At 53.6% G+C, this 23,348-nt stretch overlaps 9 protein-coding genes across 9 annotated transcripts; 5 read left to right on the forward strand and 4 right to left on the reverse strand.

The window, feature by feature from the left end:
• Positions 1-328: 328 nt before the first annotated feature.
• ASPACDRAFT_37921 (uncharacterized protein) lies at positions 329-3,780 on the forward strand (the record flags this gene model as incomplete). The annotated part of the gene is made up of 7 exons (XM_020200363.1): positions 329-462; positions 516-620; positions 675-764; positions 818-996; positions 1,057-1,678; positions 1,745-2,336; positions 2,398-3,780. The coding sequence occupies 7 exons, from the start codon at positions 329-331 to the stop codon at positions 3,778-3,780; spliced, it is 3,105 nt and encodes a 1,034-aa protein (XP_020060701.1).
• A 567-nt stretch (positions 3,781-4,347) lies between these two features.
• ASPACDRAFT_1884077 (haloacid dehalogenase superfamily protein) lies at positions 4,348-5,889 on the reverse strand. Its single transcript, XM_020198361.1, has 3 exons — positions 5,823-5,889; positions 5,601-5,760; positions 4,348-5,510 (listed from the first exon to the last, which is right to left on the reverse strand). Exons 1-3 carry the CDS (start codon positions 5,840-5,842, stop codon positions 4,770-4,772), a joined length of 921 nt encoding a protein of 306 aa, XP_020060702.1. The 5' UTR covers positions 5,843-5,889; the 3' UTR covers positions 4,348-4,769.
• A 237-nt stretch (positions 5,890-6,126) lies between these two features.
• ASPACDRAFT_55854 (uncharacterized protein) lies at positions 6,127-7,072 on the forward strand (the record flags this gene model as incomplete). Its single annotated transcript, XM_020203067.1, has 3 exons — positions 6,127-6,219; positions 6,292-6,912; positions 6,968-7,072. 3 exons carry the CDS (start codon positions 6,127-6,129, stop codon positions 7,070-7,072), a joined length of 819 nt encoding a protein of 272 aa, XP_020060703.1.
• Positions 7,073-7,212: 140 nt separating this feature from the next.
• ASPACDRAFT_37924 (putative carboxylesterase) lies at positions 7,213-9,043 on the reverse strand (the record flags this gene model as incomplete). The annotated part of the gene is made up of 5 exons (XM_020200364.1): positions 7,213-7,836; positions 7,887-8,248; positions 8,306-8,481; positions 8,534-8,812; positions 8,880-9,043. The coding sequence occupies 5 exons, from the start codon at positions 9,041-9,043 to the stop codon at positions 7,213-7,215; spliced, it is 1,605 nt and encodes a 534-aa protein (XP_020060704.1).
• A 794-nt stretch (positions 9,044-9,837) lies between these two features.
• ASPACDRAFT_37925 (uncharacterized protein) lies at positions 9,838-11,027 on the forward strand (the record flags this gene model as incomplete). The annotated part of the gene is made up of 2 exons (XM_020200365.1): positions 9,838-9,920; positions 9,974-11,027. 2 exons carry the CDS (start codon positions 9,838-9,840, stop codon positions 11,025-11,027), a joined length of 1,137 nt encoding a protein of 378 aa, XP_020060705.1.
• Positions 11,028-11,305: 278 nt separating this feature from the next.
• ASPACDRAFT_37926 (uncharacterized protein) lies at positions 11,306-13,393 on the reverse strand (the record flags this gene model as incomplete). Its single annotated transcript, XM_020200366.1, has 4 exons — positions 11,306-12,710; positions 12,780-13,057; positions 13,107-13,193; positions 13,259-13,393. 4 exons carry the CDS (start codon positions 13,391-13,393, stop codon positions 11,306-11,308), a joined length of 1,905 nt encoding a protein of 634 aa, XP_020060706.1.
• A 543-nt stretch (positions 13,394-13,936) lies between these two features.
• ASPACDRAFT_48908 (putative sterol glucosyltransferase) lies at positions 13,937-16,870 on the reverse strand (the record flags this gene model as incomplete). Its single annotated transcript, XM_020202182.1, has 7 exons — positions 13,937-14,139; positions 14,222-14,856; positions 14,941-15,291; positions 15,350-15,713; positions 15,770-15,927; positions 15,982-16,678; positions 16,744-16,870. 7 exons carry the CDS (start codon positions 16,868-16,870, stop codon positions 13,937-13,939), a joined length of 2,535 nt encoding a protein of 844 aa, XP_020060707.1.
• A 708-nt stretch (positions 16,871-17,578) lies between these two features.
• Positions 17,579-21,245, forward strand: ASPACDRAFT_1892407 (putative ubiquitin-protein ligase (Asi3)). The gene is made up of 2 exons (XM_020198666.1): positions 17,579-18,303; positions 18,370-21,245. Exons 1-2 carry the CDS (start codon positions 17,863-17,865, stop codon positions 20,821-20,823), a joined length of 2,895 nt encoding a protein of 964 aa, XP_020060708.1. The 5' UTR covers positions 17,579-17,862; the 3' UTR covers positions 20,824-21,245.
• On the forward strand, positions 21,218-23,219 carry ASPACDRAFT_108842 (uncharacterized protein). Its single transcript, XM_020195328.1, has 2 exons — positions 21,218-22,085; positions 22,183-23,219. Exons 1-2 carry the CDS (start codon positions 21,647-21,649, stop codon positions 22,779-22,781), a joined length of 1,038 nt encoding a protein of 345 aa, XP_020060709.1. The 5' UTR covers positions 21,218-21,646; the 3' UTR covers positions 22,782-23,219.
• The last annotated feature ends 129 nt before the right edge of the window (positions 23,220-23,348 follow it).

The raw sequence follows: 23,348 nt of genomic DNA on the forward strand, positions 1-23,348 counted from the left end.
TCTTTCCCCCCATTCTCTCTCCCCTTCCTTCCACCCCTCTATCTTCATCTCTTTCACTTCTAACTTCCTCAAGATTATCATCCTTTGCAAGTACATAATCTTGAATCTGCATCTCTTCGCACATACCTTCTCTTGTTCTTCAATATCTCCTGCTTGCTTCGAGCGTGTGAACACGTCTTCACTCTCTAACACATCTTCACAAAGTGAAATACATATCTTCACTATCTGACATTCCCCCTTCTTTGTATCCTCAACATTCATCTCAAATCATCAACTCTCTCTTTGGATACAGAAGAAAGGACGCTGCTCTAAGGAGCGTGACTTTCAAATGCTGGGATCAAAGATCCTCAAACGCTGCAAGGCGCGTCTGAGTCTTGCCAGACAGCTCAGACAGCGTCGCAGTCTCACTAACAACAACGAAACCACAACACTCTCAGGATCCTCTGGATCATCTCTCATGCAGTAAGTCCTTAACAGCTCTCAAGAAAAGATCCATCCAGGCTAATACTACACAGGGTCGATGGAGCTGGAGATCTTGATACCGAGCCCATCAACCTCGACAGTGATGATAACGAAGAAATCACCACACCCTCTCGATCTCTTGGAACATCCCTCCTGCAGTAAGTCTTCGACACATCTTGGAAAGAAGATCCAGTCAGGCTAACACTACGCAGGGCGGATGGACGTGACAATCTTGCTATCGACCCTCTCAACCTTTATGGTGACAACAACACACCCTCTGGACCTCCTGGACTGTCTCGGCAGTAAGTCTTCGACATCTCTGGGACAAGAATTAATCCAAGCTAACACCACACAGAGCGGATGGACCCGGCGATCTCGATGTCAACCCTTTGAACTTCGATGGTCCCGTCAGGGACTATAAAAACTTCATCAATGCAAGTCTTGAGGCTGCTGCCCCTGACAACGATGTGCCCAACACTGCGGGCGAATCTATGAATGAAAGGGGGTTTGATGTATTGATGGCTTTTGTCCAAGGTAATGACTGGCTGCACCTGAATCTCACAGCGTGGCCATTTACTAACGTCGTTCTCCTAGCCGATGTTGGATCTAATGGTGATGAATCCACCACAAGCAGCTCAAACGATATTGAACATACTGGAAGTGGGACGACCAGTATCGAAAGCGTCGAAATTGCTCAGCGCGTGCAGCCCAATGAGCCAGTTCCCAACCACTGGGGCAGCTCTGCTAGAATTGTTGACGTCACTGATGTCAGTGACCCCGAGGAATGGCCTGCTGATATGGATTCCAAGAACCCATCGATGGAACTCGGCACCCAGCCCTCATCAGAGCTGATCCACCCGAGATCCAACTACGCATTGCAGCAGGCTGTTGCTTGCGGCTCTTCACACAATGTGGGAGTCCACTACGGGCAGCAGAGTCCTGGTAGTATGCTGTACACAAACTCTAATCTCTTCGGAGCTCCAGGTGCTTCTACATTCGCAAGTGGTAGCAATGCCGAGCAATTGCCATTTGGGACTTGGAGTTCCGTGGCGTCGAACCCCTTCATGGCTGCGGCTAACCCAGCATCAGCTGGGCAGTTGCAGTTCTTGACTCCTCCTCAGACTCTTGGTCGCGCCTCGGACAACCCAATCCTCAGACAGGCAGTTGAAAACAACCGAAAGCGTAAGCATGAGGCGTCGAACGCTGTTGTTCAGAGGTATGCCACTCCCCCATAACATCAGATCAAGCAGAGATTAGTCAACGAGCTAAAATCTCCATCCAGCAATTGCAACACCGCAGCTAGTCACCCAGGCATCGCTGCTGAAAGCTCAAGCTCCCTGGCTGATCGTCATGCTGAGCTTGAGCGCCCCGCGAAAAGATCCAAACTTAACAAGAAAGACTTGGAGGCGCTGAGGCCCAAACGCAAGAAGAACAATAAAAAAGGGAAAGGTAAAGGGGGCAGAGGCGGCAGAGGCGGTAGAGGGTCAGAGTCTGAATCAGACACAACTCCTGAGCCGAAACGCGTCAAGATTCAGAAGGGCAACTTTTGGAACTCCTTGGATCCCAACTCCCGCGGAGTCCGTCCCGGAAACTTTCCGGATATTGACAAACTTCTCAACCCAACCAGCGACATACCGCAGGCCACCATCTACGATTCCGCGAGTGAGGCGCGTGCCGACCACAAGACCGATACCGATATCGAGAAAGACGATACCATCCCCAAGACGCACGCGGCCAAGAAGGCTATCGTGGTGGCGTTGACTAATCTGATGATGGACAACACTTGGGCACAAGACGGCAAGAGATCCTTTGGCACCTGGGACAACGCCTTCCACCCCAGGCATGTGCTAGAAAAAGCCGCGTGGGACCTACTGGTAAGACTTTCTTCGGGCAATGCCAGATCCTTTGTAATCTTGCTGACGGACCGACTCGCAGGAAGCACTGATCCGGCGTAATACACAGGGCCCAGATCTCCTCTTCTATGAGTTTTTGAAGTTCTCGCTTCCGCCCAGGTGGTTGAGTTTCAAAGAAAGACTTTCAAAGGTGATGGAGGCCATGATCTACCACAAGGCTGTGGTCAAGCACCTTCTCGATCCTCCGTATCTGCATACTCTCGTGGAGGACCCGTTTGGCAGCATCCACCGCGTTCGCGATAATAGACACCTGAATGGTAAGAAGGCCAAGTTGCTTCAGGCGGCACAGGCGGCCATGAAAAAGGAGCAAGAGGAGGCTCTTAGAGCTCAATCTTTGGCTCAGGCGCCTGTGGTAGAGGGACCTGCCTCCGGCAACGAAGAGTACTCCGCAGACGACGAAGAATCCGCAGGCGAGTCCATTGACTTGGAGAGCACACCTACCTCGCCTCCTCTCGCGACCCCGGGACTTTCTTCGGAGAAGGGGAATGCCTCCACCAAAGTCAACGGCAGCACTCCCAAGGCACCCGCGGCCAAGTCCGCTGTGCAGAATGTCATCCCAGGCACCTTTGCTCCCGCAGGAATGGGTCTTGACGATCTTGAAAACCTCATGGGAGAACCCTCTTATACTGCTGGAGCCAACGCGGACGCGCAGCCCCTGTTCCCCATCGCGGACCCCAACCCTCCCTTCATGGCTACAGCCCCTACTGCGCACACTGACATGCCTGGAGACCTCCAGGATCTCATGGACACCTGGCTAGGTGATCTTCCATTGATTCCTTTCGGTGCTCAGCCCATCCACCCAGCTTACGTTGATCCGGGCAACATGGCACAGGGCAGCAGCCTTCAGCCAAACGTTCAGAATTTGAACGGCCCCAACCAGGGCAATATGGCACCTCCTCCCCAGAGCAACATGCAGACCGTCGATCCTCGTATGATCATGGCGCAGAGCAGCCTCGTGCCGGCCGGCCGCGCCATCCAACCCCGCCAGCACGGACAGATGCAAGCCTTGGGCCAGGACGTCGCTAAACCGAACATGTTCGACTCCGACAACAGCACGAATGCATTGGGTCCTCTCCCGGACTATATGCTTCCCCTCCCCTTGATCGATGTGCAGAAAAGGAATGCTGGCCCTACAATAATCCCCAACCAACAGGGCTTCGTCGATTATCTGAACACAGGGGACGCTGATTCCTGCGCATGGATTGAAACCCCTAGGCCTACACGTGCTGCCCCTCAGAACCCGGCCGCTCCACCTTCGTCTCGACCCGCCCTCTGTGAGCCCGCCCCATCGGAGCTTGCTAGGGCTCAGGGTGTCTTTCAGGATATGAACAAAGCGAGGAACAAGCGCAAGCAGGCGGACGCTGGCATTCAGGATGATGCTCAGCGGCGCAAGCGCAAGCAATAGCTTACTGCTTACATATGGTACACTGACATACATACAATCCAGTACATCTTGGTGCTTGGATTTCTACCTTTTCTCTTTGTCGTCTTTGCTTTCGGCTTGGATTTTGAGGACTTACGCTTTTGAGATTATGGTTCAGGTTTCGCTTCTGAGATTGTCGTTCGGATTTGCTGAGAGATTGTCGTCAGCTTTCGCGGAGGTGGTTTTGATCTTTGGTTTCGTTGCTTTGCTTTTCGGTTTCGCTGCTTGCTATTTAGTCTTTGCTTCTTGCGTTGCTTTCTTGCTTTTCTCAGGTTTCAGGTGTTTCGTTGCTTGCTGCTCAGTTGCTATCTTTTTGTGGTGCTTGCTTGCTTTTCGCTTTTCTCAGGTTCTAGGAGTTTGGTGGTTATGCGTTGCGCTTTGTTGTTTTGCTTCTTTGCTTTTGTAAACGAACAGGCCTGTTTGTCCCATGGTGGATGGGAGGGAGAGTTGAGAACCGTGGGAGCTGCAAGTTTGGCTCAAGACTACCCATCCACCATGGGACGGACGGACCTGCTTGAGAACGAGGAATGATAGGTGCTCCGTTTGAATGTGATTTCTACTCTAATTTTGTATCTTTATCTTTTGTGTCTTGCACACAGACCCGCGACGATGCCCAGATGTAAAGGTCCTTAGGGACGCAAGGACGATCGCTGCGAGAATGGCGCCAAGGGGTTTGTGTGTATGATGCAAAGCCCATGGGCAGCGATGTACAGATGACAAAGGCTTTCCGGTACGAAAGTACGTTTTTTTTCGCTCGTGTTTTCCTTCCTGCTCCCCAAATTCAAATTGCAGACTCGTTTCTTCTTCTTGTTGCTTCTTCGTTTCTGATGCAGTTATTCTTTAATGCAAAGCCGATAAACTCCACTCCCCGCGGAGCTGCGTAGATCTGGCCCTGGCCCTGGCCCTGGGTCTGGCTCTTCAGCTAAGATCCGACCAGAATCCGACTCGTTAGAACAAACACCGAAAAAAGTCTACTGAGTAGCACCAGCACCAGGAGCAGAAGCAGGCACGATCCCAAACCGCTCGTAGGGAAAATCCTCCAACGAGGACAACAACACCCCCCACCCATCGCCCAACTTCCCCGGCGTGCCATTCCCATTATCCTGGCGCTGGCCCTCGCGCTCCGCGACCAACTCCTCGGCCTCCTTCTCGGCCTCCCCCTTCTCCTCCTCCTTATGCTCCCCCGTCAACCCCGCCAACACCTCCTCCTCGCGCCCGGCATACGCCTCCAAAAGCCCCGGATGCGGCACCCAAACGACCTGCATCCCCGCGCGCCGCCCCGCCTCGACACCGGGCACTGCATCCTCAAACACCAAACACTCCGCGGGCGTAATCTCCCTCTCCCCCTTCTCCCGCAACCCGGCATTAATCGTCTCCAGCGCGAGCAGATAGATATCCGGAAGGGGTTTCCCGCGCCCCCGACCGATGCGCGGGTCATCGCCCAGGACGCGCTGGTGCTCCGGGAAGGCCGCGAACAACTGTCTCAGGTGCGAGGACTTGAGGTGGAAGTTTCTGGCGTGCGAGGAGGTGGCCAGGGCGATGTGGACGGGGTGCGATGTGGATTGCGTGGCGACTAGCGTCTCCAGCAGGCGTTCTACGCCGGGGAGCGGTTTGGTGGTGGGGAAGCGCGCTAGTTGCAGCGCGGTGATTTTGGCGATATATTCGTCTTGCGTGATGGGGAGTTGCGCCCAGTCGTGGAAGATCCGGCCTGCCTTTTCGGTGGTGAGGGGCGTGGGGGCCCGGGGGTTAGTTTTGTTTGTTGTCGTTGTTTGGGGATAGGGGACCCGGGGGGGGGGGCTTACTTCAGGAGCAGGACGGCCCTGGAGCTGGGCCTTGACCGACCACGGAAGCAACGGTTTGCCGTACTCCTGCAGCACCGTGTTGGTGATCTCGGTGTAAATGTCCTCTGAATCGATTAGGAGGCCGTCCATGTCGAAGAGACATGCCCGCACGCGGGGTAATCTTCACATCGCCAGTCAGATCAATCGGTAGGAGGAAATACGGCAGTGTGATAGCTGACTTACTCAGGGGTGGAAGCAGACATGGTGGACGGGAGTGTGCTGGTTTTTCCCAAAAGCAATGCTGAAAGTCAGGCCGCAGTCAAAGGAATCTAATTGAGTTGAGGTGGTCGATTTCTCCGCACTTGCGACAATGATTCGATATCGGCTATCGATAGCGGGGGGAAGGGACCGTTGGTGCCTCAGGCTGGCACTGCTGGTCTTAGCCCCGCCGGCCGACCGCCGCCGCGGGACCGCCCATCTCCAAGCTCAAGCTTGCTCCAGGATTAGAATCGGAAGAACCCCTGCACAGCTCGGCACCATCCTCAAAATGTCAAAAGACGGGAAGAGGGCAAGCGCCAGCGACAGCGAAGACGAAGAGGACGTCTTCCATGACGCCCGCTTCCCCGCCGACGAGGAGACGGTAAGTATAGCCACTACCACCACCACCACTACCTTCGCCATCACATCCAGTCCTAACAGACCTGAATCCTAGAAACTCCTTGAAGAATCCCGCTCCCTCAAAGCCGAAGCCAACCAGCTCTTCACAGCCGCCAGCTACGACGAAGCTATCACCTGCTACGACCGCGCCCTGGCCTCCTGCCCCAACTACCTGGACTACGAAGTCGCCGTGCTGCGCAGCAACATGGCCGCCTGCTACCTGAAGCTGGAGGACTGGAAGGCTTCCGTGGACGCGGCGACGGCGTGTCTCGATCGGCTGGACAAAGTGCTTCCCCCAACGACGGGTACAAGCACGGAGGCAACGAGTCGGGAAGGCAATAGTCCCCGAACAGAGGAAGCCGTCGTGGAGATCACCGGGGACGACCAGGAGGCAGAGGAGGCCCAGCTCCAGCGGCTGCAGCAGCGGGACCAGACGAAGCGCGACGTGCTGCGGATCCGCGCGAAGGCGCTGATGCGCCGCGCGCGCGCCCGGATGCAGCTGGGCGGGTGGGCCAACCTGCAAGGCGCCGAGGAGGACTACAAGGCACTGGCGGCCATGGATAACCTCCCCCCGGACGACAGGCGCGTGGTGCAGAAGGGTTTGCGGGAGCTGCCGGACCGGATCGCCCAGGCCCGCGAGAAGGATATGGCCGAGATGATGGGCAAGCTGAAAGATGTAAGTCGGCGCCGTCGTTGTTTTTTCTACCATCATACTAACTGGAGTGATTCAGCTGGGAAATGGGATCCTGAAGCCCTTTGGTCTTTCCACCGAGAATTTCAAATTCGTTCAGGACCCCAAGACGGGCGGGTACAGCATGAACTTCCAGTCTGGTTGACGTTCCCCCAAGGGGGCAGTATATCATGACACTACGCATATGGAGTTGGGATGCATTTTTCGAGCGGAAGCGATAGAGTTATCATTCTGAATGAGTTATATCTTTTCGTTACGGGGCTATTTACAGGGGCGGTCGTTCAACTACTGCCCTGCAGTGAACATGGTAGCGACTCTCGAGAGATCATCAAGAGAGACCTTGTCACCAAGGTCGAAGATTGTGGCTCGACGTTGGCTTTTTCCACCGAAAGGTCGGTGGACTTGCTGGGTCGCAGGCTCTTGCGAGCTGGGGCCATATACTCGCGCAGTAAACCCGCCCTCAAGGTCTCCAGCAACGACAGGAGGCCACGGCTGGATGCCATGGCAGAACTTGAAGAAGTCCTCTGCAATCGCAGAGCCGACTTTTTGTTGTGCAGGCGACATAGACTCACGGAAGTTCTGGAAGAGGTAGGCAAGGTCTAGAATGTGCCCAGCTCGGCCTTTCCAAGCGCCATTCCATGGGTTGCCTTCGTTAAAGTAGTAGACAAATGCGCGTCCCTTCCAGCCTTTTGCAGATGCCAATGAAGGAGCGAACATCCAAACGTCATTCAAGAAGTCGAGGATCGCAAGAAACGCATCCTCGTCATTTAAATCCTTAGTTATGCCGTACTTGACCGAGATCTGTTCTGCGACTTCTGGTTGCGTGGCAAGGACGGTTGTAAGACACCTGAAGAAACGCTCGGCGCATCCGTTCTTGAGATCAGACCTAATGGCGTGGATGATATTGGCCTGTCGGTTCAGCATGCACAACATCGGACTAGATTAAGATTGTCACTTACATCAATCTGCGCATCGCCAACCATCAAGTCCTGGCACCAGTCCTTGCCTTTGGGGATGTGGTTAGTTCTGTCCGCCAGCTGTGAGTAAGTAATCGCGGATGGAACCAGGTCTCCATCCACTGCAAATGTCGGAGCTATGGACGGAGGGACCTTCGCGACCAACTCCTCGCCAGGAGTCTTCAGCAAGGCCTCAATGCGTTCTTCTGGTGAGGCATCCGCCAAGCCCAATGCTGCCATCGCTTGCTCGTAGCTTTTCTCATGACTCTCGTAGGGTAAGCTGGGCGAGAAAAAGCGATTCCCGCTCATCAAGATGGCTCGTTTGAAAAGAGGCGTTTCAGACTCGAGATGACAGGCGACAGATGCTGCGACTCTCAGTCAACTATGCCAACAGCCACACACAAGTCAAGTACAGTACATACCAGCGCCGGCGCTCATCCCAGCAAGAGTGATATTGTCCGGATCCCCGCCAAAGTCACTGATGTGCCTGCGCACCCACTCCAGGGCGACGCGCTGGTCTCGCAGGCCATTGTTCGCTTTGTAGCCGGCATTCCTCAATTCCTCTGAGGTCATGAACCCGAACATGCCCAGTCGATAGCTTTGCTAGTTAGCACACACGCATCTTGCCACTGACCAGCTAACAAACATACTTGATCGACACTGCGACAATGGGCAGCCCGTTCGACACAGACAGCGCAACCAACCGCTCGAGATCAAACTGCGGCCAGGAATTGGCCCCGATGAACAGCCCGCCGCCGTGGATGAAAACAAAGACCGGTAGACGAGCATCGGTCGTGGCGTCGCTTGGAGTCGCAATGTTCAAGTTCAGGCAGTCGACGTCGGATTGGGGAAGAGGCTTCTTGGGCAGGGTATGCTGCACGATGCTGAGCTCCAGGTCGCATCCGAACGACGGAGACAGCGCCGTCGGGCTTGAGGAGTGCGTTGCCGGTCAGTCCGCTGCACAACGAAATCCAGCCATTGAGCAGAATGACTTACCCATCTTTGGTCGCGTCGAGCACGTCCCCGTCGCGGGTTTCAATGAGTTGGGCGTCTGCAAGTCTGTCGCTCAGAGTGGCGTATTTAATGCCTAGGAATTGGGTCACTTTGTTGCTATCGCGCCCGCGGATCTTGCCCAGGTTTTGCGTTAGAAGGATCGTCATGGTGAAAGGGTGACGCTTGGGAGATGCAATGAGTGAGTTTGACGAAGGTCACGAGTCTGTCTGAAGTAAAGAAACGCCCCCGCACGGAAATCCCCCAGGCCCCGCAATCTCGGTGGGTCTGGCATTGCATCCGCGGCAGATGCGGTGGAAGGTGAGGCAGTTGTCATCGTTCTTTAGATTGCAGTTTCCACGTGAGAATGTCCACGGGTTGTCGCGGAGCGCGTATGTGCTGGGTTCTCCAAGGAAGTGATTGACAGTTTTTTTTAATTGGAAGGGTTACAGGATTTTCGCCTATTCCAATTGGTTTCTCAAGTAATTTATCATGATTCATAATGTTTTCTTATAATAGAAGGCCTACTTGACTTGCTTAAACTACTTTGCTTATTCAATTTATGACAGTGAAATACCTTTGTATAAAATTCTTGCAGAGATCGCATTGCTTATAGAAACTGCCTTAGAGAAACCACTTTGCTTACGGGACTACCTCGCTCGTAGACACTACTTACTCATATAAATCTGTGATTGTTGAAGCAGTAGAGACGCTTGACTAGCCTGTGGAAAAGATACCACCAAACTTCGAATCCATCCAGCACTCCAAACCAGGTCGCAACTTCCTCCGCTGCAATCCAACCCAAGGACAGTAAATGTGAACCCATCGACGACCGGAACAGAGACATCATCAATGACCGACACAAACCTCAATCAATCGCACTCCACCTCATCGACCTATTCTTATCGATCATCACTCCTTGCTTGCATCAAGGCAGTCTACCGGAACACTCTATTCAATGTCAATGTCAAGCAACACCCCGATTCAGATGGAACCCACACCAACCAAGGGTGACCCCGACATCCCCCGGAACCCAGCCAAGCCAAGGTAAGCATCCTCTCTTCCTAACTCACCAGAAACAAATAACTGACCCCGCGAAGCGAATTACCTTATCATGTAGGCCAAGAAATCAAACTACACCCGACCAGCCCCCGCGCCGACCAGGTCACCGTCATGCACGCCAAAGTCCTCGACGTGTACGAAGTCGAGAACCAGATGGCCTGTGTGCTGCTGATCAACGTGGACCCGCCGCTGGGGAAGATGGCCTCGCCCATGTTTCTGAAACTGTTCGACCGACGCTGCGCGGGCGAGGCCCGGACCAAGAAGCTGGGGCGCAGGAAAACCGACGCCGCGCACTGGGCTGCGGCGGTCGAGCGGAACTACCACGAATACCTCTGCCAGCAGGAAAGCCACATCGCGGTGGACCTCCTCTCGCAGAACGAGAACCCGCGCTTCCAGCACCTGAGCTGGGCGCCCGCGCACAAGGAGATCTACCTCGAGGGGCTCGTGCAGCGGAGCCTGGCGAACGAATTGGCGGTCTGGCACCGCCTACGTCTGCTGGAGGGCAAGATCATCCCGCGGTTCTACGGTGGCGTCTTGGCGACGTGGGAGGTCAGGGCAGACGACGGGGAGTATATCAAGACAGGCACGTGCCATGGGTATCTGCAGCAGTGTCTTCAAGGGTGCAGTTTTTGTGATCTGTGTCAGAAGTTGCCGAATAGCCTCTGGGGTGCCGCCTGCGACGATGTCCTGCACATCGTGCAGACGATTCAGGATTGGGGCGTGCGGACGGATCATCTCAGTCTGAAGGACTTCGACGTGTGTTATATCACGGACCCGGATGAGGATGACGACGAGAGCAGCGCCCCCTTTCTTCGGGTGTTTCTGGTCGACCTCAGATCCTGTGTGAATCGCAGCTCCCGCGAGAGTGACTATGCATGGAAACAGCGTATCGCGTTAGCAGATGAGGAGGGCGTTATCGCGCGAGACTTGGAGTTGCTCACGGGCCATGCGTGGACATATGATCGCTCGAAAGGTTCTGGTGAGCTGGAACATGACGTTCCCCACATCGAGCATAAAGAGATGGTGGAGGTTGATAAAGCCCCAATGTCGCCAACGAGCTCTGACAAGACAGAAGTCCCGGGAAGTTCCTAAGGTGTAGTGAGTGGATTGGGCAACGATTGAAAGATGCAGGAAGTTATCCAATTAGTATAGCTCGCGATGACAGGTAGCAAAAGCTGAAATATAGACCTTTGGACCTTGAATTGACGTAAATTGTACCGATATATACAAATAGGAGATTCGAGTGAAATGAAAGATACTTGAACTACTGCTATATGACTTACCAGGCCATCATGTTGGTTCAGTCAGCCATAGACACGTCAACTGATTACTTGCGTGATGATTAATCTGACCCGTATGGCCATAGCACACTACACAACTGTCGAGTTAACAGTGGTATTCATGAAGCTCGACCCCAGCTTCGCCTGCGCAGCCTGGATCAACGCCTCGACCGCGCCGTCGAAGTTCGAGAAAATATTCCCGACAACCGACTCACCGCACGGGCTCTCCTGCGCGACCGACGAGCTGGAGCTTGTGTCTCGCTTCCTCTTGAAGCTGATCCCGGGCGTGATTTCGACGCAGTTGTACTGCGCCTCGGCGGCGCGCAGCTGGCAGATCTCGTCGGTCTTGCAGTCACCGGTGCACGAGGAGACGTCCCAGCCGCGGCTCTTGCGGGCGTAGTAGTCCTGGAAGACGGCGTCGTCGCTCTCGAAGAGCGCGGTGACGTTATGCCAGAACGCCGGGGTGAGCTCGGCGGCACTGTCGGTGACGGGTGGGTCGAGGAGGGCGCCGTAGGTTTCCTTGACGGCGTAGTATTTCTCCCAGACGGGCTTCTCCTGGTAGCTGGGGCTGGACATGTTGGCGATGTAGACGGTGAAGTCGAGGATGCCGAAGGTGACCGGGTCGACCGAGTAGACGCGGAAGGTCGGGTTGCCGGAGGTCGGGGTCAGCGCGGGGGCAATGTACGACATCATAGTCGCGGTGGCGGCGGTCTGGTCGGTGTAGTTCGAGTAGGCGATCTCGAACTCGTCCTTGTGGGTGTGGCCGTAGAAGACGGCGGCGATGGTTGCCTCGTACCGCTGGATGATCTGGTCGAAGTAATTGGAGCCGTCGTGGAAGGTGTCGCCCGAGCCCATCGGCATGTGGCCCATCAGCCAGACGCGCTCTCCGGCCGTCTCGGCGGCGGCCAGTTCGCTGACTAGCCAGGCGAGTTGGCCGTTCGGGTCGGTCAGCATGGTCTGCTCGTAGAGCCAGAAGTTCTCCTTGTAGTAGAAGTTGGTGTTGAAGGAGATGATGCGGAGGTTGCCGCCGGAGTACTTGACCGAGTAGGAGCCATAGTCGTCCGCAGTGCTGGCAGCGGTAGATCCAATCCACTGGCTCCAATCGGCCGACAGGGTGTCGTAGGCCCACTGGCTGGAGATCGTAGTGTCGATGTCCGACGTTGGGAAGGAATTTACAGGCGCAGTATCGTGGTTACCGGTGACACCGTAGACGAGGTTGAGATAGTTGGGCATTCGGGTCTTGTAGGCGTCGTTGAGATCATTGGTTACCTCAGTCTCGTTGACGAGCCACACAGCGCCTTCGACGACGTCACCCGTGAAGATCGTGAAAGAGGCGTCCGGGACCAATTCTTGAATAGCTGCGTACATGCTTTCCTCCAAAGTGAGAGGGGCGTCGCAGTTGTGGTTTCCATACTCCCCTGCAGGATAGTCCGTCGATCCAGGCTCATCTGAAGCGGTATACGGGCGGCAGCAGATGTTTTTGGTACAGTTGTAGCTAAAAACAGATCAAGGTCAGCATAAATGTCGGGTGAAAAGGTAGGAGGCGTAGGGTTAAAGGACATACTTTGCACCGGTTTCATAAGAAAGATCAACATGGATATCACTGATGTGGACGATTTGCAGAGGGGTCTCTCCACTTGAAGCAGGCCGAGACGCGTTCGCTGGCTTGGCAGAAGGAAATTCAACATTGTATTCGGCCACAGCCGGATAGTCGCAAAGTCCAAAGATGGTAGTACAAAAGAGAACTGCCGTCTTGGAAGGGACGTCCATGTTACGAAGATCGTGAGCCAGAATAGGTCCTTCGCGCGAGATTGCACCCTCGCAAACATCGTCGTCGTCGACCTTATCTACATCAGTAGAGCTCTTTGGATGACGATGGAGACTCGCCTACCTCAGCCAAGATACAAACCTCAGTGATGACATCCACGAAGTCATCGTTGCCCAAGTGAGCAAGCGCTTGGAGAACAACCAGCAAGGCCTTGGAGCCAATTCAGCTTAATGTTCAAGACCACTAGGAAGCCATGCTGATAAAAGCTTGCTCACCTCACACGCAGCACATGTCGTAGCGTCCTCGATATCCGTCAGAATTTCGCTCACTGTTGATCTTTTGTCCAGTCTACTTGACGCGACAGAGGCGCCAAGCAGACCCGCAAAGCAAAGCAATTGAGAGATCTTCATGGTGCTCGAGAGGATGAAGCTTGACTTTGCCCAGAGAGCGAGCGGTTTTACCTAGCTTTTATAACTACCATATTGAGTGCCTCCCGACTAACCCATGCATTGAGAGCGTCGACAAGTGCATTCTCCTCGACGTCCTCGGTTCAGGCACGTTCTTTTGCATTGGGCGATGATTGACCCTTGTTGGCGAGCAGAGTGGAGTGAAGAGTGAAATGAAGCTTTGACAGTAGCGAGCATGCCGAGACATTCGTGAGAATGATTGGGCAAGAGTGGTTCGGGAGGGAGTTGAAGATAATGAGATTAATCTATTTGCCGGGGCGCTAGGAGCAATGTCCGGCTGAAGATACTCGCTTCTACCACAAATCGGGCGATGACTTCCTCCTTGGGCTAGAACATCAATATCCTCTTGAGCGGAGCTTGAAGTCTTTAGCCTGTTGTCGGGTGATGAAGGTCATGTGCAAGCTCTTTCACTGATAAACCTGACTTGTGTCGCGACATGGCCATATAATCAAAATGCTATAGGTGTGAGGTGGAACTGCATCTGCCTCAGTTCACCGGGGAGCGCGCAAGAGCCTGAAAATCCTGGACCACCTCCGCCTCTTGCTCCTGCGTCAAATGAGCCCGTTGTACGATATACAGACCATCTCGAAGACGAGCATTGACGATGAGCTTTTTGGTTTTCGACTTGGCGAGTCCTTCGACCGTTTTGGCAATGCCATGGAATGGGTATGCCACCAGTCCGATTCCAGCTACGCCCATAACGAGTCAGCTTTCTCCATTGCACGAGTTGGTATCTCATCAGAGCTTGCGCGCGAGCAATCATTTACTTACCAGAAGGAACCTTCGTCGCCAGTCCAATAGTGCCTTTAGCAAACCCTTTCACAGCGCCCAGTACCCCTTCTTCTTTGGCTCCCTTGATGGGCTGTGTGAAGAACCCCGTGAAGCCATCTGCCATTCCATCCACGAAATTTCGGCCACCCATCACAGCCCCTGACTTCCAGTCCTTTACTGTGCCATAATTCTTCGGTTCTTCTCCATAGAGTCGGGGGACCTGGCGGAACCCTTCTGCTGCGGCATGCGGGATGTCCACCACCACGCCTTTGAAGTAAGAACCGGTAAACTTGCCAAATTCCTTCAAAGTCGCACCGGCTACGTTGCCTGCGGTGACCAACGAACTTGGTTGCATCTCCCTGCTTTTTCCGCTCTTTCTGGAAACACGAGAGTTGGTTTCGCCGACGCTTAGGTGTGCAATTGATGCTGTGGAGCTCGTAACGGAGGACGTGCTTCTGCTCAGGGGGTCTGTAGGGGGTCTAGGGGAGCGGCTGCGCTTGTATTCCTTGTATGGCTTGTAGAGCATCCCACCGCTCGATCTGAGCATGTCGTACCCTGTACTTGTCGAGGCGGATATCATCCCCGTGAGGGGGTCCCAGCGGCGATTCTCAATGAAGATTGGGTTGATTTCATGGCTAGTTCGAAAACAATGTCAACATACTTGCAACTCGGCAGATCACCTTCGAATCTACAAGGCATATTAGGAAGCATAAGCAGACCTTCTAATGTCTTTGGCGTCGATCATCGACTTTTCGATCAGGATTTGAGCAGCTGGCTTGGATAGATAGATTTTTCGTTTCGATTTGACACACGTCCAGACAGCAGCGTGATTAGGCATTACATGGCAACGCATTCGCTCTAAAGGCAGATGGCGATGGAACGATTGAACAGCTGCAGTGACGCCAGACTCGGCTCGCATCTTAGTTGCAATTTGCTGAGCCGCTGCTGCTGCCTCCGGTGTGAGGCAAAGTCGTATGGCATCTGCCAGGTTCTTTGAGTCGAGGCGAGAGTAGGGAATGGGTCTGGCACCCGCGCCAGCACGGGCTACCATGTTACCCCAGAAAGGTTGACTGACATAATATCATGTTAGTGATGGTAGATTGACGAACCCTACCGGAGTTGACTCACTCCCCAAAGAAAGGAACAATAGCGGTTGGCCGCCCACGAGCAAGGCCACATGCCGTGGTACCCGCGCCACCATGATGTACGACTGCAGCAACATGCTGAAAAAGCCACTCATGCGGACAATCATCAATGTAGAAGATGTTCTGGTTCGAATCCCCTGCTAAATCACTCCATCCACGTGAGATGATAGCACGAACGCCAAGACTTCTGACTGCGTCGAGGATGGTCCTCGTCAATTGCCGGGGGTTATCAACGACAATACTGCCGAAACCGATATAGATGGGAGCTGGGCCTGACTGCAGAAAATCGAGTAGTTCCCTGGGCGGGCTGTATGATGGTGTATTTCTGAAGAAAAATCCACATATATCTGTACCGAGTGTTATAATTCGTTTTGCGTATACTGTATCCGACCGGCAAACGTACCAATGTGACTCGGCCAATCTCGTGGTTTAGGTACTAGTGCTGGGGACCAGCAGTATGTGAAAGGTATCTTCAAGGTCTTTGCAAGGCTGGGTCCCTCCGACAGTGGGATAGGATCCAGGTCGATACCAGCTCGCCATCGATTGATCACGTCCCCTAATCTACAATGAGCACTATTAGCCGGAATCTCAGCCACTTTCTTTCAGAACACGTACCCTTGCCAGGTCAGCCATTCTACAACTCCATATGACACCCAGTTCGCAGTCGTGGGGTTCATTTCTGAAGCACGAAGGTTGGCAAGAGGATGCGGGAAAGCCCTCGTGCTGCTCCACGGCATGGTGAACATAAGATGAACCGGAATACTCAAAGCTTGTGCACAATGTATATGGGCGAAGCTGGGCGGATTTGCAATAATAGCGTCGGCCACAAATGGTACCTGTGTGACTGGATCGTCCTCGATACATGATCTCCAGCAGCCGTCGAGCATCTCAGCCACCATAGTCCTCTTTTTCTGCACCTCGCCAGCACGCAGGCTCTTCATTTGCGGGATCAATCCGGGATTTTTAACCATAAACGCCATCAGTTCTGCCGGATTGCCCCCAATGGGAAAGAATTCCAGCCCGTGCTCTGTCACAAAGGTCCTAAACACATCATGAGTGGCAATGCGGACGCGATGTCCGTATCTCTGCAATTCATTTCCCAACGCAATGAACGGCTGAACGTCTCCGCGGCTACCTACTATTTGGATCACAATGTTGAGTTGAATATCGCAGATCACCGGTTCAGGCTGCTTTGAATGCTCGTCGAAGTAGTCTGGTGGCGGATTGTGGATGTCCTCTTGCTGAGCTTCGATGATTTGAGCGAGGGTTTTGGCGAACACGGAGTCGAGATCGACATCGATGCGTCCATCGGCTTGGTCAAGGGAAGTCTCATGTCAAACGACTATATACGGAAGTGATGGTCCTGCAAAGACTCACCCTGAACATCCCCTATCTCATTGGCCAGATTGTTGTCGACGCCATCGGGGTGGAGAGAATACGGGGGCAGACCATGTTCGTCAGGTGCCCTCAAGTCGTTTAAGTCCTCTTTGGTAGGCCTTGACATGTTTGCAGGTCTCGAAAGTAAGGATCCGTGGAAAGATGCTCATTTTCTCTCAGTTCTGGTGGAAATGGATGTACTTGTAGTCGGAACCGAGCTGGGGTCACCAAGAAGGTTTGCATACTAAAAAAGGGTCTATGGTCGAAACTCGCCTCGTATTCGTATGGTATGCCCGTCTGGACTAGCCACTGTGGGGCATAGAAAATAGTTTGTATAAGGCAGCCCAATCAACTACTATGAATTGTGGAGTGCTAGTTAGTGTCAGTAGATACTCGATCTCTGTTCTAGACTGGAGTGATTTACTAGATGATGATCACTAAGCTATAAATTCAACACATGTTTTCAACACTGTTGTTTTGCTGCATTTTTATCGTTTATCGCTGTGCTACTGCGAGCCAGCGGCACGAACAGTATGTATGTATATACATTCATGTTCAGCTCAAGCACGACACCAGACCATCCATAGAATGGATGGCTTAGAAGATCAACGCTAAAGTTAAAGCTGGTATACTCTACACTTCAGGGCATATGTGTTCGATTATCTATGAGGTAGGTTGTTGTTGCTTGCCAGCCTGGTATAGTCAGTTACCTGTGGCACGTGCTGACTGTCCAGTGACATGTGCGTTGTCCTGATTTAGGTTAGCGCCGGATACTGGACCGCGGCGGCTTGGACTCAACATGCCGCGGGCTGTCCACGTACGTATAACGGAGTCCGGAGACTACGCTTGATCCTCCAGATTTCATCGCCTGGGGTCTTGCTATGCTCTATTGTGACAATAGAAGATGACTCCAGGCCACTCTGCCTTCTTAATATTGTGAGGCTGATCTAATGACTTCTGGCTTCTCTTACTGCTTTACGTACCTTCCTCCCTCCCCTTTGGCACTGTAAGCCGTGAAGCACTCTTCCCCGCTCACGCATGCTCACTCCCTGACAAAACCGCCGTGAGAGCCACGTCGAGAATCGTCCGGTCTCGCTGTGGACGTTCAGCTTCTCAATAATGTCGATACTCTCAGAAGCTACCGCAGCAGTGACAACGGCAACATCATCCGCGCAACCCCTAAACACGTCTCCTCCGATCACCGCCACATCCCTGTTGTCTTCTACACCGCGCGAGCTCCTCTCTTTACCTCTTCGAGGTCTTTCAAAAGCAGAGACATTTGCGTTCTCAATAGTACCAAAACAGTTTGCTAGGATGGCTGGACTCCAAGAAATGGCGACACACATCTGGGGTTCAGCCCCGGCTACGGGCTCGGAAGGCGATACAGTGGTTCTTGCAACGCAGGCCGCGGCGGAAGTTGTTCGAGAGAGCGTAGCAGACGCTGCCGCCCAGGCTGACTCTAGCCTCCCCCAGTTCTCCGACATTGTACAAGCCGTTGTAAAGTTCAGTGGGTTCTTTTCGTATCTGACCGGCCGGTGGTCATTAGCTTGTTTCACAGTAGTAAGTACATCATCACTTTTGGTCTCGTGTCGCTCTGGGCAATTCAGTTCATCTGACCTTTTCAAGTCCCTTGTCCTGAATAGAATCACCATATACGCATCCACGCGACGGCGACTCCAATTAGATTGGAGCAGGAGATTCGCCCTGCGCATAATACCCATCGTCCTCTTTGTCGCTCAAATTCATGCCCTGCTTCGTGCTCTCCGATGCCAGACATCGCCGGACTACTCGCTGATTCGGTACGGAAAGCCGAACAAGCGATTGTTTTTTGATTATGCCGGAAACGGCGGCTTTCTCTATACTTTCAGCTCAGCACTGCTCCCTTGGGAAACGGATGAGCAGTCTTGTAGTGCAGTACACATGGGCCGCCCTGTCAACGCCTCCGACATATCATATGGTTCCTTCCGGCTCCTGTGGCCGGCCTTCCTCCGGCTGTGTACAAGTCACTTTGTGGAAACGCTTTGTTGCGCATTGCAGGGAAGGTCGGTTGTTACAGAGGCAGGGATGTCTATCTTCGAGCATTCGCTTGCCTTTGCCGAATCAGAATCCACGATAAGTCAGTCGCTCGGCCTTGGTATCTTCGGTCTGTCCAAACAGAGTACTGCGAAGGACATCAAAGGAGAAGGCGGTCAGTCCGTTCTTCAATCACTGAGCAAGGCGCAAGCTTTGGAGCGAATGAACGTTTCTCCAGAATTGCTGCTCATCACTTTGATCTCTTGCTGTAATAGTTTGACATCCAATCTGCTTGATGTCTTCGGAAAGCAGAGTCAATATCGACTCGTTAACACGACTTTCTGGGGGATTTGTTTCATGTCTGCCATCGCATGGGGCACATTTGGTGGTACATCAACTGGCACCGAAAGCCTGGTCTTCAGGATACCGACAGTCTGCCTTGTTGGATTTGTGCCCCACCTTTTCATCTTGCTGGGAATATTGATTTGCGTCTTTATCTATGCCCTAGCTCTTGTGATTACTGCCTTCTCGCTACCTGTGGACGCACCTCAGAACCTATCCTTGAAAGAGAGATTCTCGCTGGCGCATGAAAATATGCAGGGTGCCAACCAGATCCAGAGCATACGCTTCAACCGTCACGATGACTTCTACACCACCTCATTAAGAATCGGCTATGGAGCCTTGACTGCTGCCAGGCAGGCAGTCTTCTTGAATGAGGGACGGGGAGTAGTCGCGCAAAGAATGACTTGGCTGGAAAGGGACAGGCTAGCTGAAATCGAGCTTATGCAACGCAAATACTCAGGTGCGCAAGGCCGTGACTCTGTATACGGCGACCTCCAGAAAAGTGAGGAGTTGCAGGAGCTTGAGATGGAAGCCACTGCGGAGTGGGAGTGGGAATCTGGATATGCTCGGGAGAAGAAAATCGAGACCAGCGTCTCGCATTCCGCGAGAGCACACGATGAATCCGAAGGTGTCGGCGCATTTCGAGGCGTTGTTCGGTGCTATCAATCTTTCGCGTTCTTTCGTGCCATCTTCCATTTCTTGCTCCGGTGGACCGCGTATGGCTTTGACAAGCTACTGAGCAAGATTGGTATCAACAGGCGGCCGCAGTGGCTCAAATCGTTGGTTCGGAGCCAGCGGAAGAAGAAGCATCGGGGAAGGGAGAACAATCTCGAGAAGCTAGACTTCTGGATAATGTCGGAGGATGGGGTGCTCAAAGTACCTGCCAACTCCGAGTTTGATGTGGAATCCGAGATGCGTCGGCGGGAGAGCGTCGATGCTAGCCGTTGGGGAGAGTCGGACGAACGGCGGCTTGACGAGAAACTATATGACTGGTGGAGAGCTGGAGGTGCATGGGGCAATCAAGATCAAAGTCCTGATTATGTGCCCTCTGCTGAAGATTGGGACGACACAACCAGCGTTGTGTCAATGGCAACAACTAGCGACTCTGACTGGGAAGCTTATGAGTCAGATGGACGCCGGACTCCCACACAAGAAGACCCGTATCCTGGTCGGTTGTCTCGTGAAGACACTCCTGTGCAGGAAACACTCGTTGATCTTGGCTCCTTTGCCCGTTTACTGGATCCTCGCGACCAGGAAAGCAGACAGGAAGCTCGTATACTCGCGGCACACCTTGCTGCGGGCCGTGAAGGTCGGATCATGACTCGTCGCCAGTTCCAGCAACAGGTCGAGCGCGACAGGGCCCAAGTTCTGCTTACCTCGCGTTTCTCACGGCTCAACCAGCAGAGCTCCGGTGACGAGAAGCGCAAACCTACACCAGAGGAGGAGACAGAAATCTTGGAGAAGCTCATCCTGTCGCAAAGATCGGAGTCATTGAACAAACCCCCATCAAATGAACAGACGTGGGAGTCGGGAGCATCAGGCCTTGGTCCCAGCGGACCGCCTTGTGTCATCTGTCAGACCAGTCCACGGTCTATCATAACATGGCCCTGTCGGTGTTTATGTATCTGTGAGGATTGTCGGGTGAGCCTGGCGATGAACAACTTTGGCAGCTGTGTGACTTGCCGTCGTGAAGTTGGAGGGTTTGTCCGGCTGTGGGTGCCATAGGTTCACTCCAGGTCTGTTTCTCTCGAGTTGCGTCTGCAGCCATACTGTCTTGGCGGACGCTGTTTCTCCTCTCCTATTTCTGAGCCTTCTTTGTTACTATATGCATAACAGGTTGCCTTTAACTACGGCGTTCGGGATATCGTCGTTTCGTTTTCGCTCACCAGAATAAATGGTAGAATTGCATCGAGCATTCTTTTGGGTTCCTTGACCATTCACTCCCACGCGCTAGATAAATGAATATACTCGCCCATTCAGCACTTCATCCTCTGAACATGCCTTTGAAGATGGAGAGGCAATATAGAATCAGACTCACCCGAAAAGGTCTGCTTTCATGATTCCCAGTCCACAAGAACCCGCTATGCCGCCCTAGGGTGTGCACCATGTAGGAGAACAACCAACAAATGCCATGCTGACTCTGAGATGTTCTGAAAAAAACCTATTGGCTTTGTTTCTTTTGGTCTCACCGCTTTCGAGCATACAGGTGCTGTTTGTATGCTCATATCGATCAACTTGCCACCTGAGCCTGTTGTTCTCGTCTTCTTCCCCTCCTCTGTTGTAAGCCTTTTGATCTCTACCTTTCACTGTAGCCTTTAGGCTTCACCTCACCGTCTCTGGCGTGCAGAACCAAGATATACACTCACAGACACAGTCTGAGCAAGTAAGTGAGCCCAGCAAGCAAGCAAGTATGAAACCGTGCTGCGCTCATCGATCGTCCTTCATACCTCAGACTGTCCAGAAGTGATTTCGTTACGCAAAATCAGTTTCGATCCTTACAAATCATCACGACTGCACGTTACGATCGCGCGACAAGACGACATTTACGATGTGTTTGTTCCCCTTTTTGTTCGGGCGTGGCCCTGGATACACTCCCTCTCCAACCTCCTCCTATTTCTCCACCACTGGCTCAGACGGCTATATCTCCGACGCCGACACCATGTCTTCGAGTTATTCCTCGTCCGAAGAGGAGGGCGCGCAGACCCTCATCCACACGCAGCCTGTGCGCCGCGGCCAGCGGATGCGTCTGTGGCCTCCCATCACCGACATGGAGGACGAGGCCGAGGACCAGACCGGCAGTGGGAGCGCCGGGCCCGAGGCCTCTGAGGCCCAGACGTCGAGCGACTCTGAGGATGGGGACGCGACCATGTCCATGGCCGAGACTATGTCTCTGGATGAGTCCGTGTCTATGCACGAGAGCTCCGATCGCGTCCGCAGTGGGATGCACAGCAACAGTTCAAGCGACACTGAGGCGTGCAAGCGTGGTCGTAAGTCTTCCTTCCCCTTCTCCCCTGCGTTATACACAAACACAAGCCCCCCTCCCCAAGGACCAAAGTCCCCCCCCCAACTAACTCCCGCAAAAAGACAACAGCCACATCCTCCCTAACACCCCCTTCCGCCACACCACAACCTACATCCGCCTAGGCCGCCCCGAAGTCGTCCCCGGCGCCACCACCTCAGCAACCCCGTACCCAGCTCCCGCTTCCGCCCGTGCCCGCGCCTCGGGGCCCTCCTCCTCGACCACCACCCCCCGCCCCCGCCGCAAGAAGACCGTCGTTGCCGCCTCAAAGACGCCCCGCAACACCATCGTGCGCCGCCGACCCTACGACTCGAGCTCGGACTCCGACCTCGACCACCCGGTGATCCGCAGCTTCTTTAGCGCGTACGCCTCCGTCCCACGCCGCGGCGACAGTAACCGCCTGCCCCAGCGTCCCATGGCCCGCCGCGCCGCCTACCTCGATATCGCGGCCGTGCACCCCCACCTGTTCGCCGTCGAGCCGCTCCGCGACGACCCGGATCGCGCGTACGATGCCGATCAGTCGGACAATTCGTCGGATCGGGAGGAGTTCAGCGATTGGTCGGATCTGGAGGATACCGGGAATACTGATACTACCGGGGATACGAGTGGTAGTGGTGGTGGTGGCGGTGGCGGTGGTGGTCCTACTAAGCAGGAGAAGAAGTGAGATTTGGGTAAGGGGAGTTGGTCCTGGTCCTTTGGGAAGGGCGAGCTTTGTCTGCTTACCTGGTGTGTTTGTGCACTGCCGTTGCATATCTGTTCATGGTTTGGACTCGGCCTGTCTAACTTATCTGGTGCTTCTCTCTTCGACTTCTGCTTGGCTTTTGCTCGGCTTAGGTGGCCATCTGGGTCTGACATGACTTTTCTTTTCGGAACGGGGACCTTGTTCATCTGGGTCTGGGTCAATTTACCTACAGTACAGTACACTTTCAAGGATCGATTGTCCGGTTGGCAGCGGGTTCAGATCTAGATGTGATATTTGTTGCGTTTAGCTAGCGGATTTGTGGTTTTCTTTGGCCCTGGACATAACAGAACAAAAATGGTCTGGTGATGATTACTAGTACATATGGACATCAACATGCTGAATTGAAGATACTTGTTCTTCAGGCTGATGTTTCGCTTTTTTTCAGGTTTAATGAGCTGTGTGGCTCCATCATAGCTCCTCTCCTATTCTCTGAAATATCTCCCAAAGATGATAGGTGTCCCTGGTGGGTAGTGTTTCAGCTATTGGTGT

This window comes from Aspergillus aculeatus, assembly GCF_001890905.1.
Source record: "Aspergillus aculeatus ATCC 16872 unplaced genomic scaffold ASPACscaffold_1, whole genome shotgun sequence".
NCBI lineage: Eukaryota > Fungi > Ascomycota > Eurotiomycetes > Eurotiales > Aspergillaceae > Aspergillus > Aspergillus aculeatus.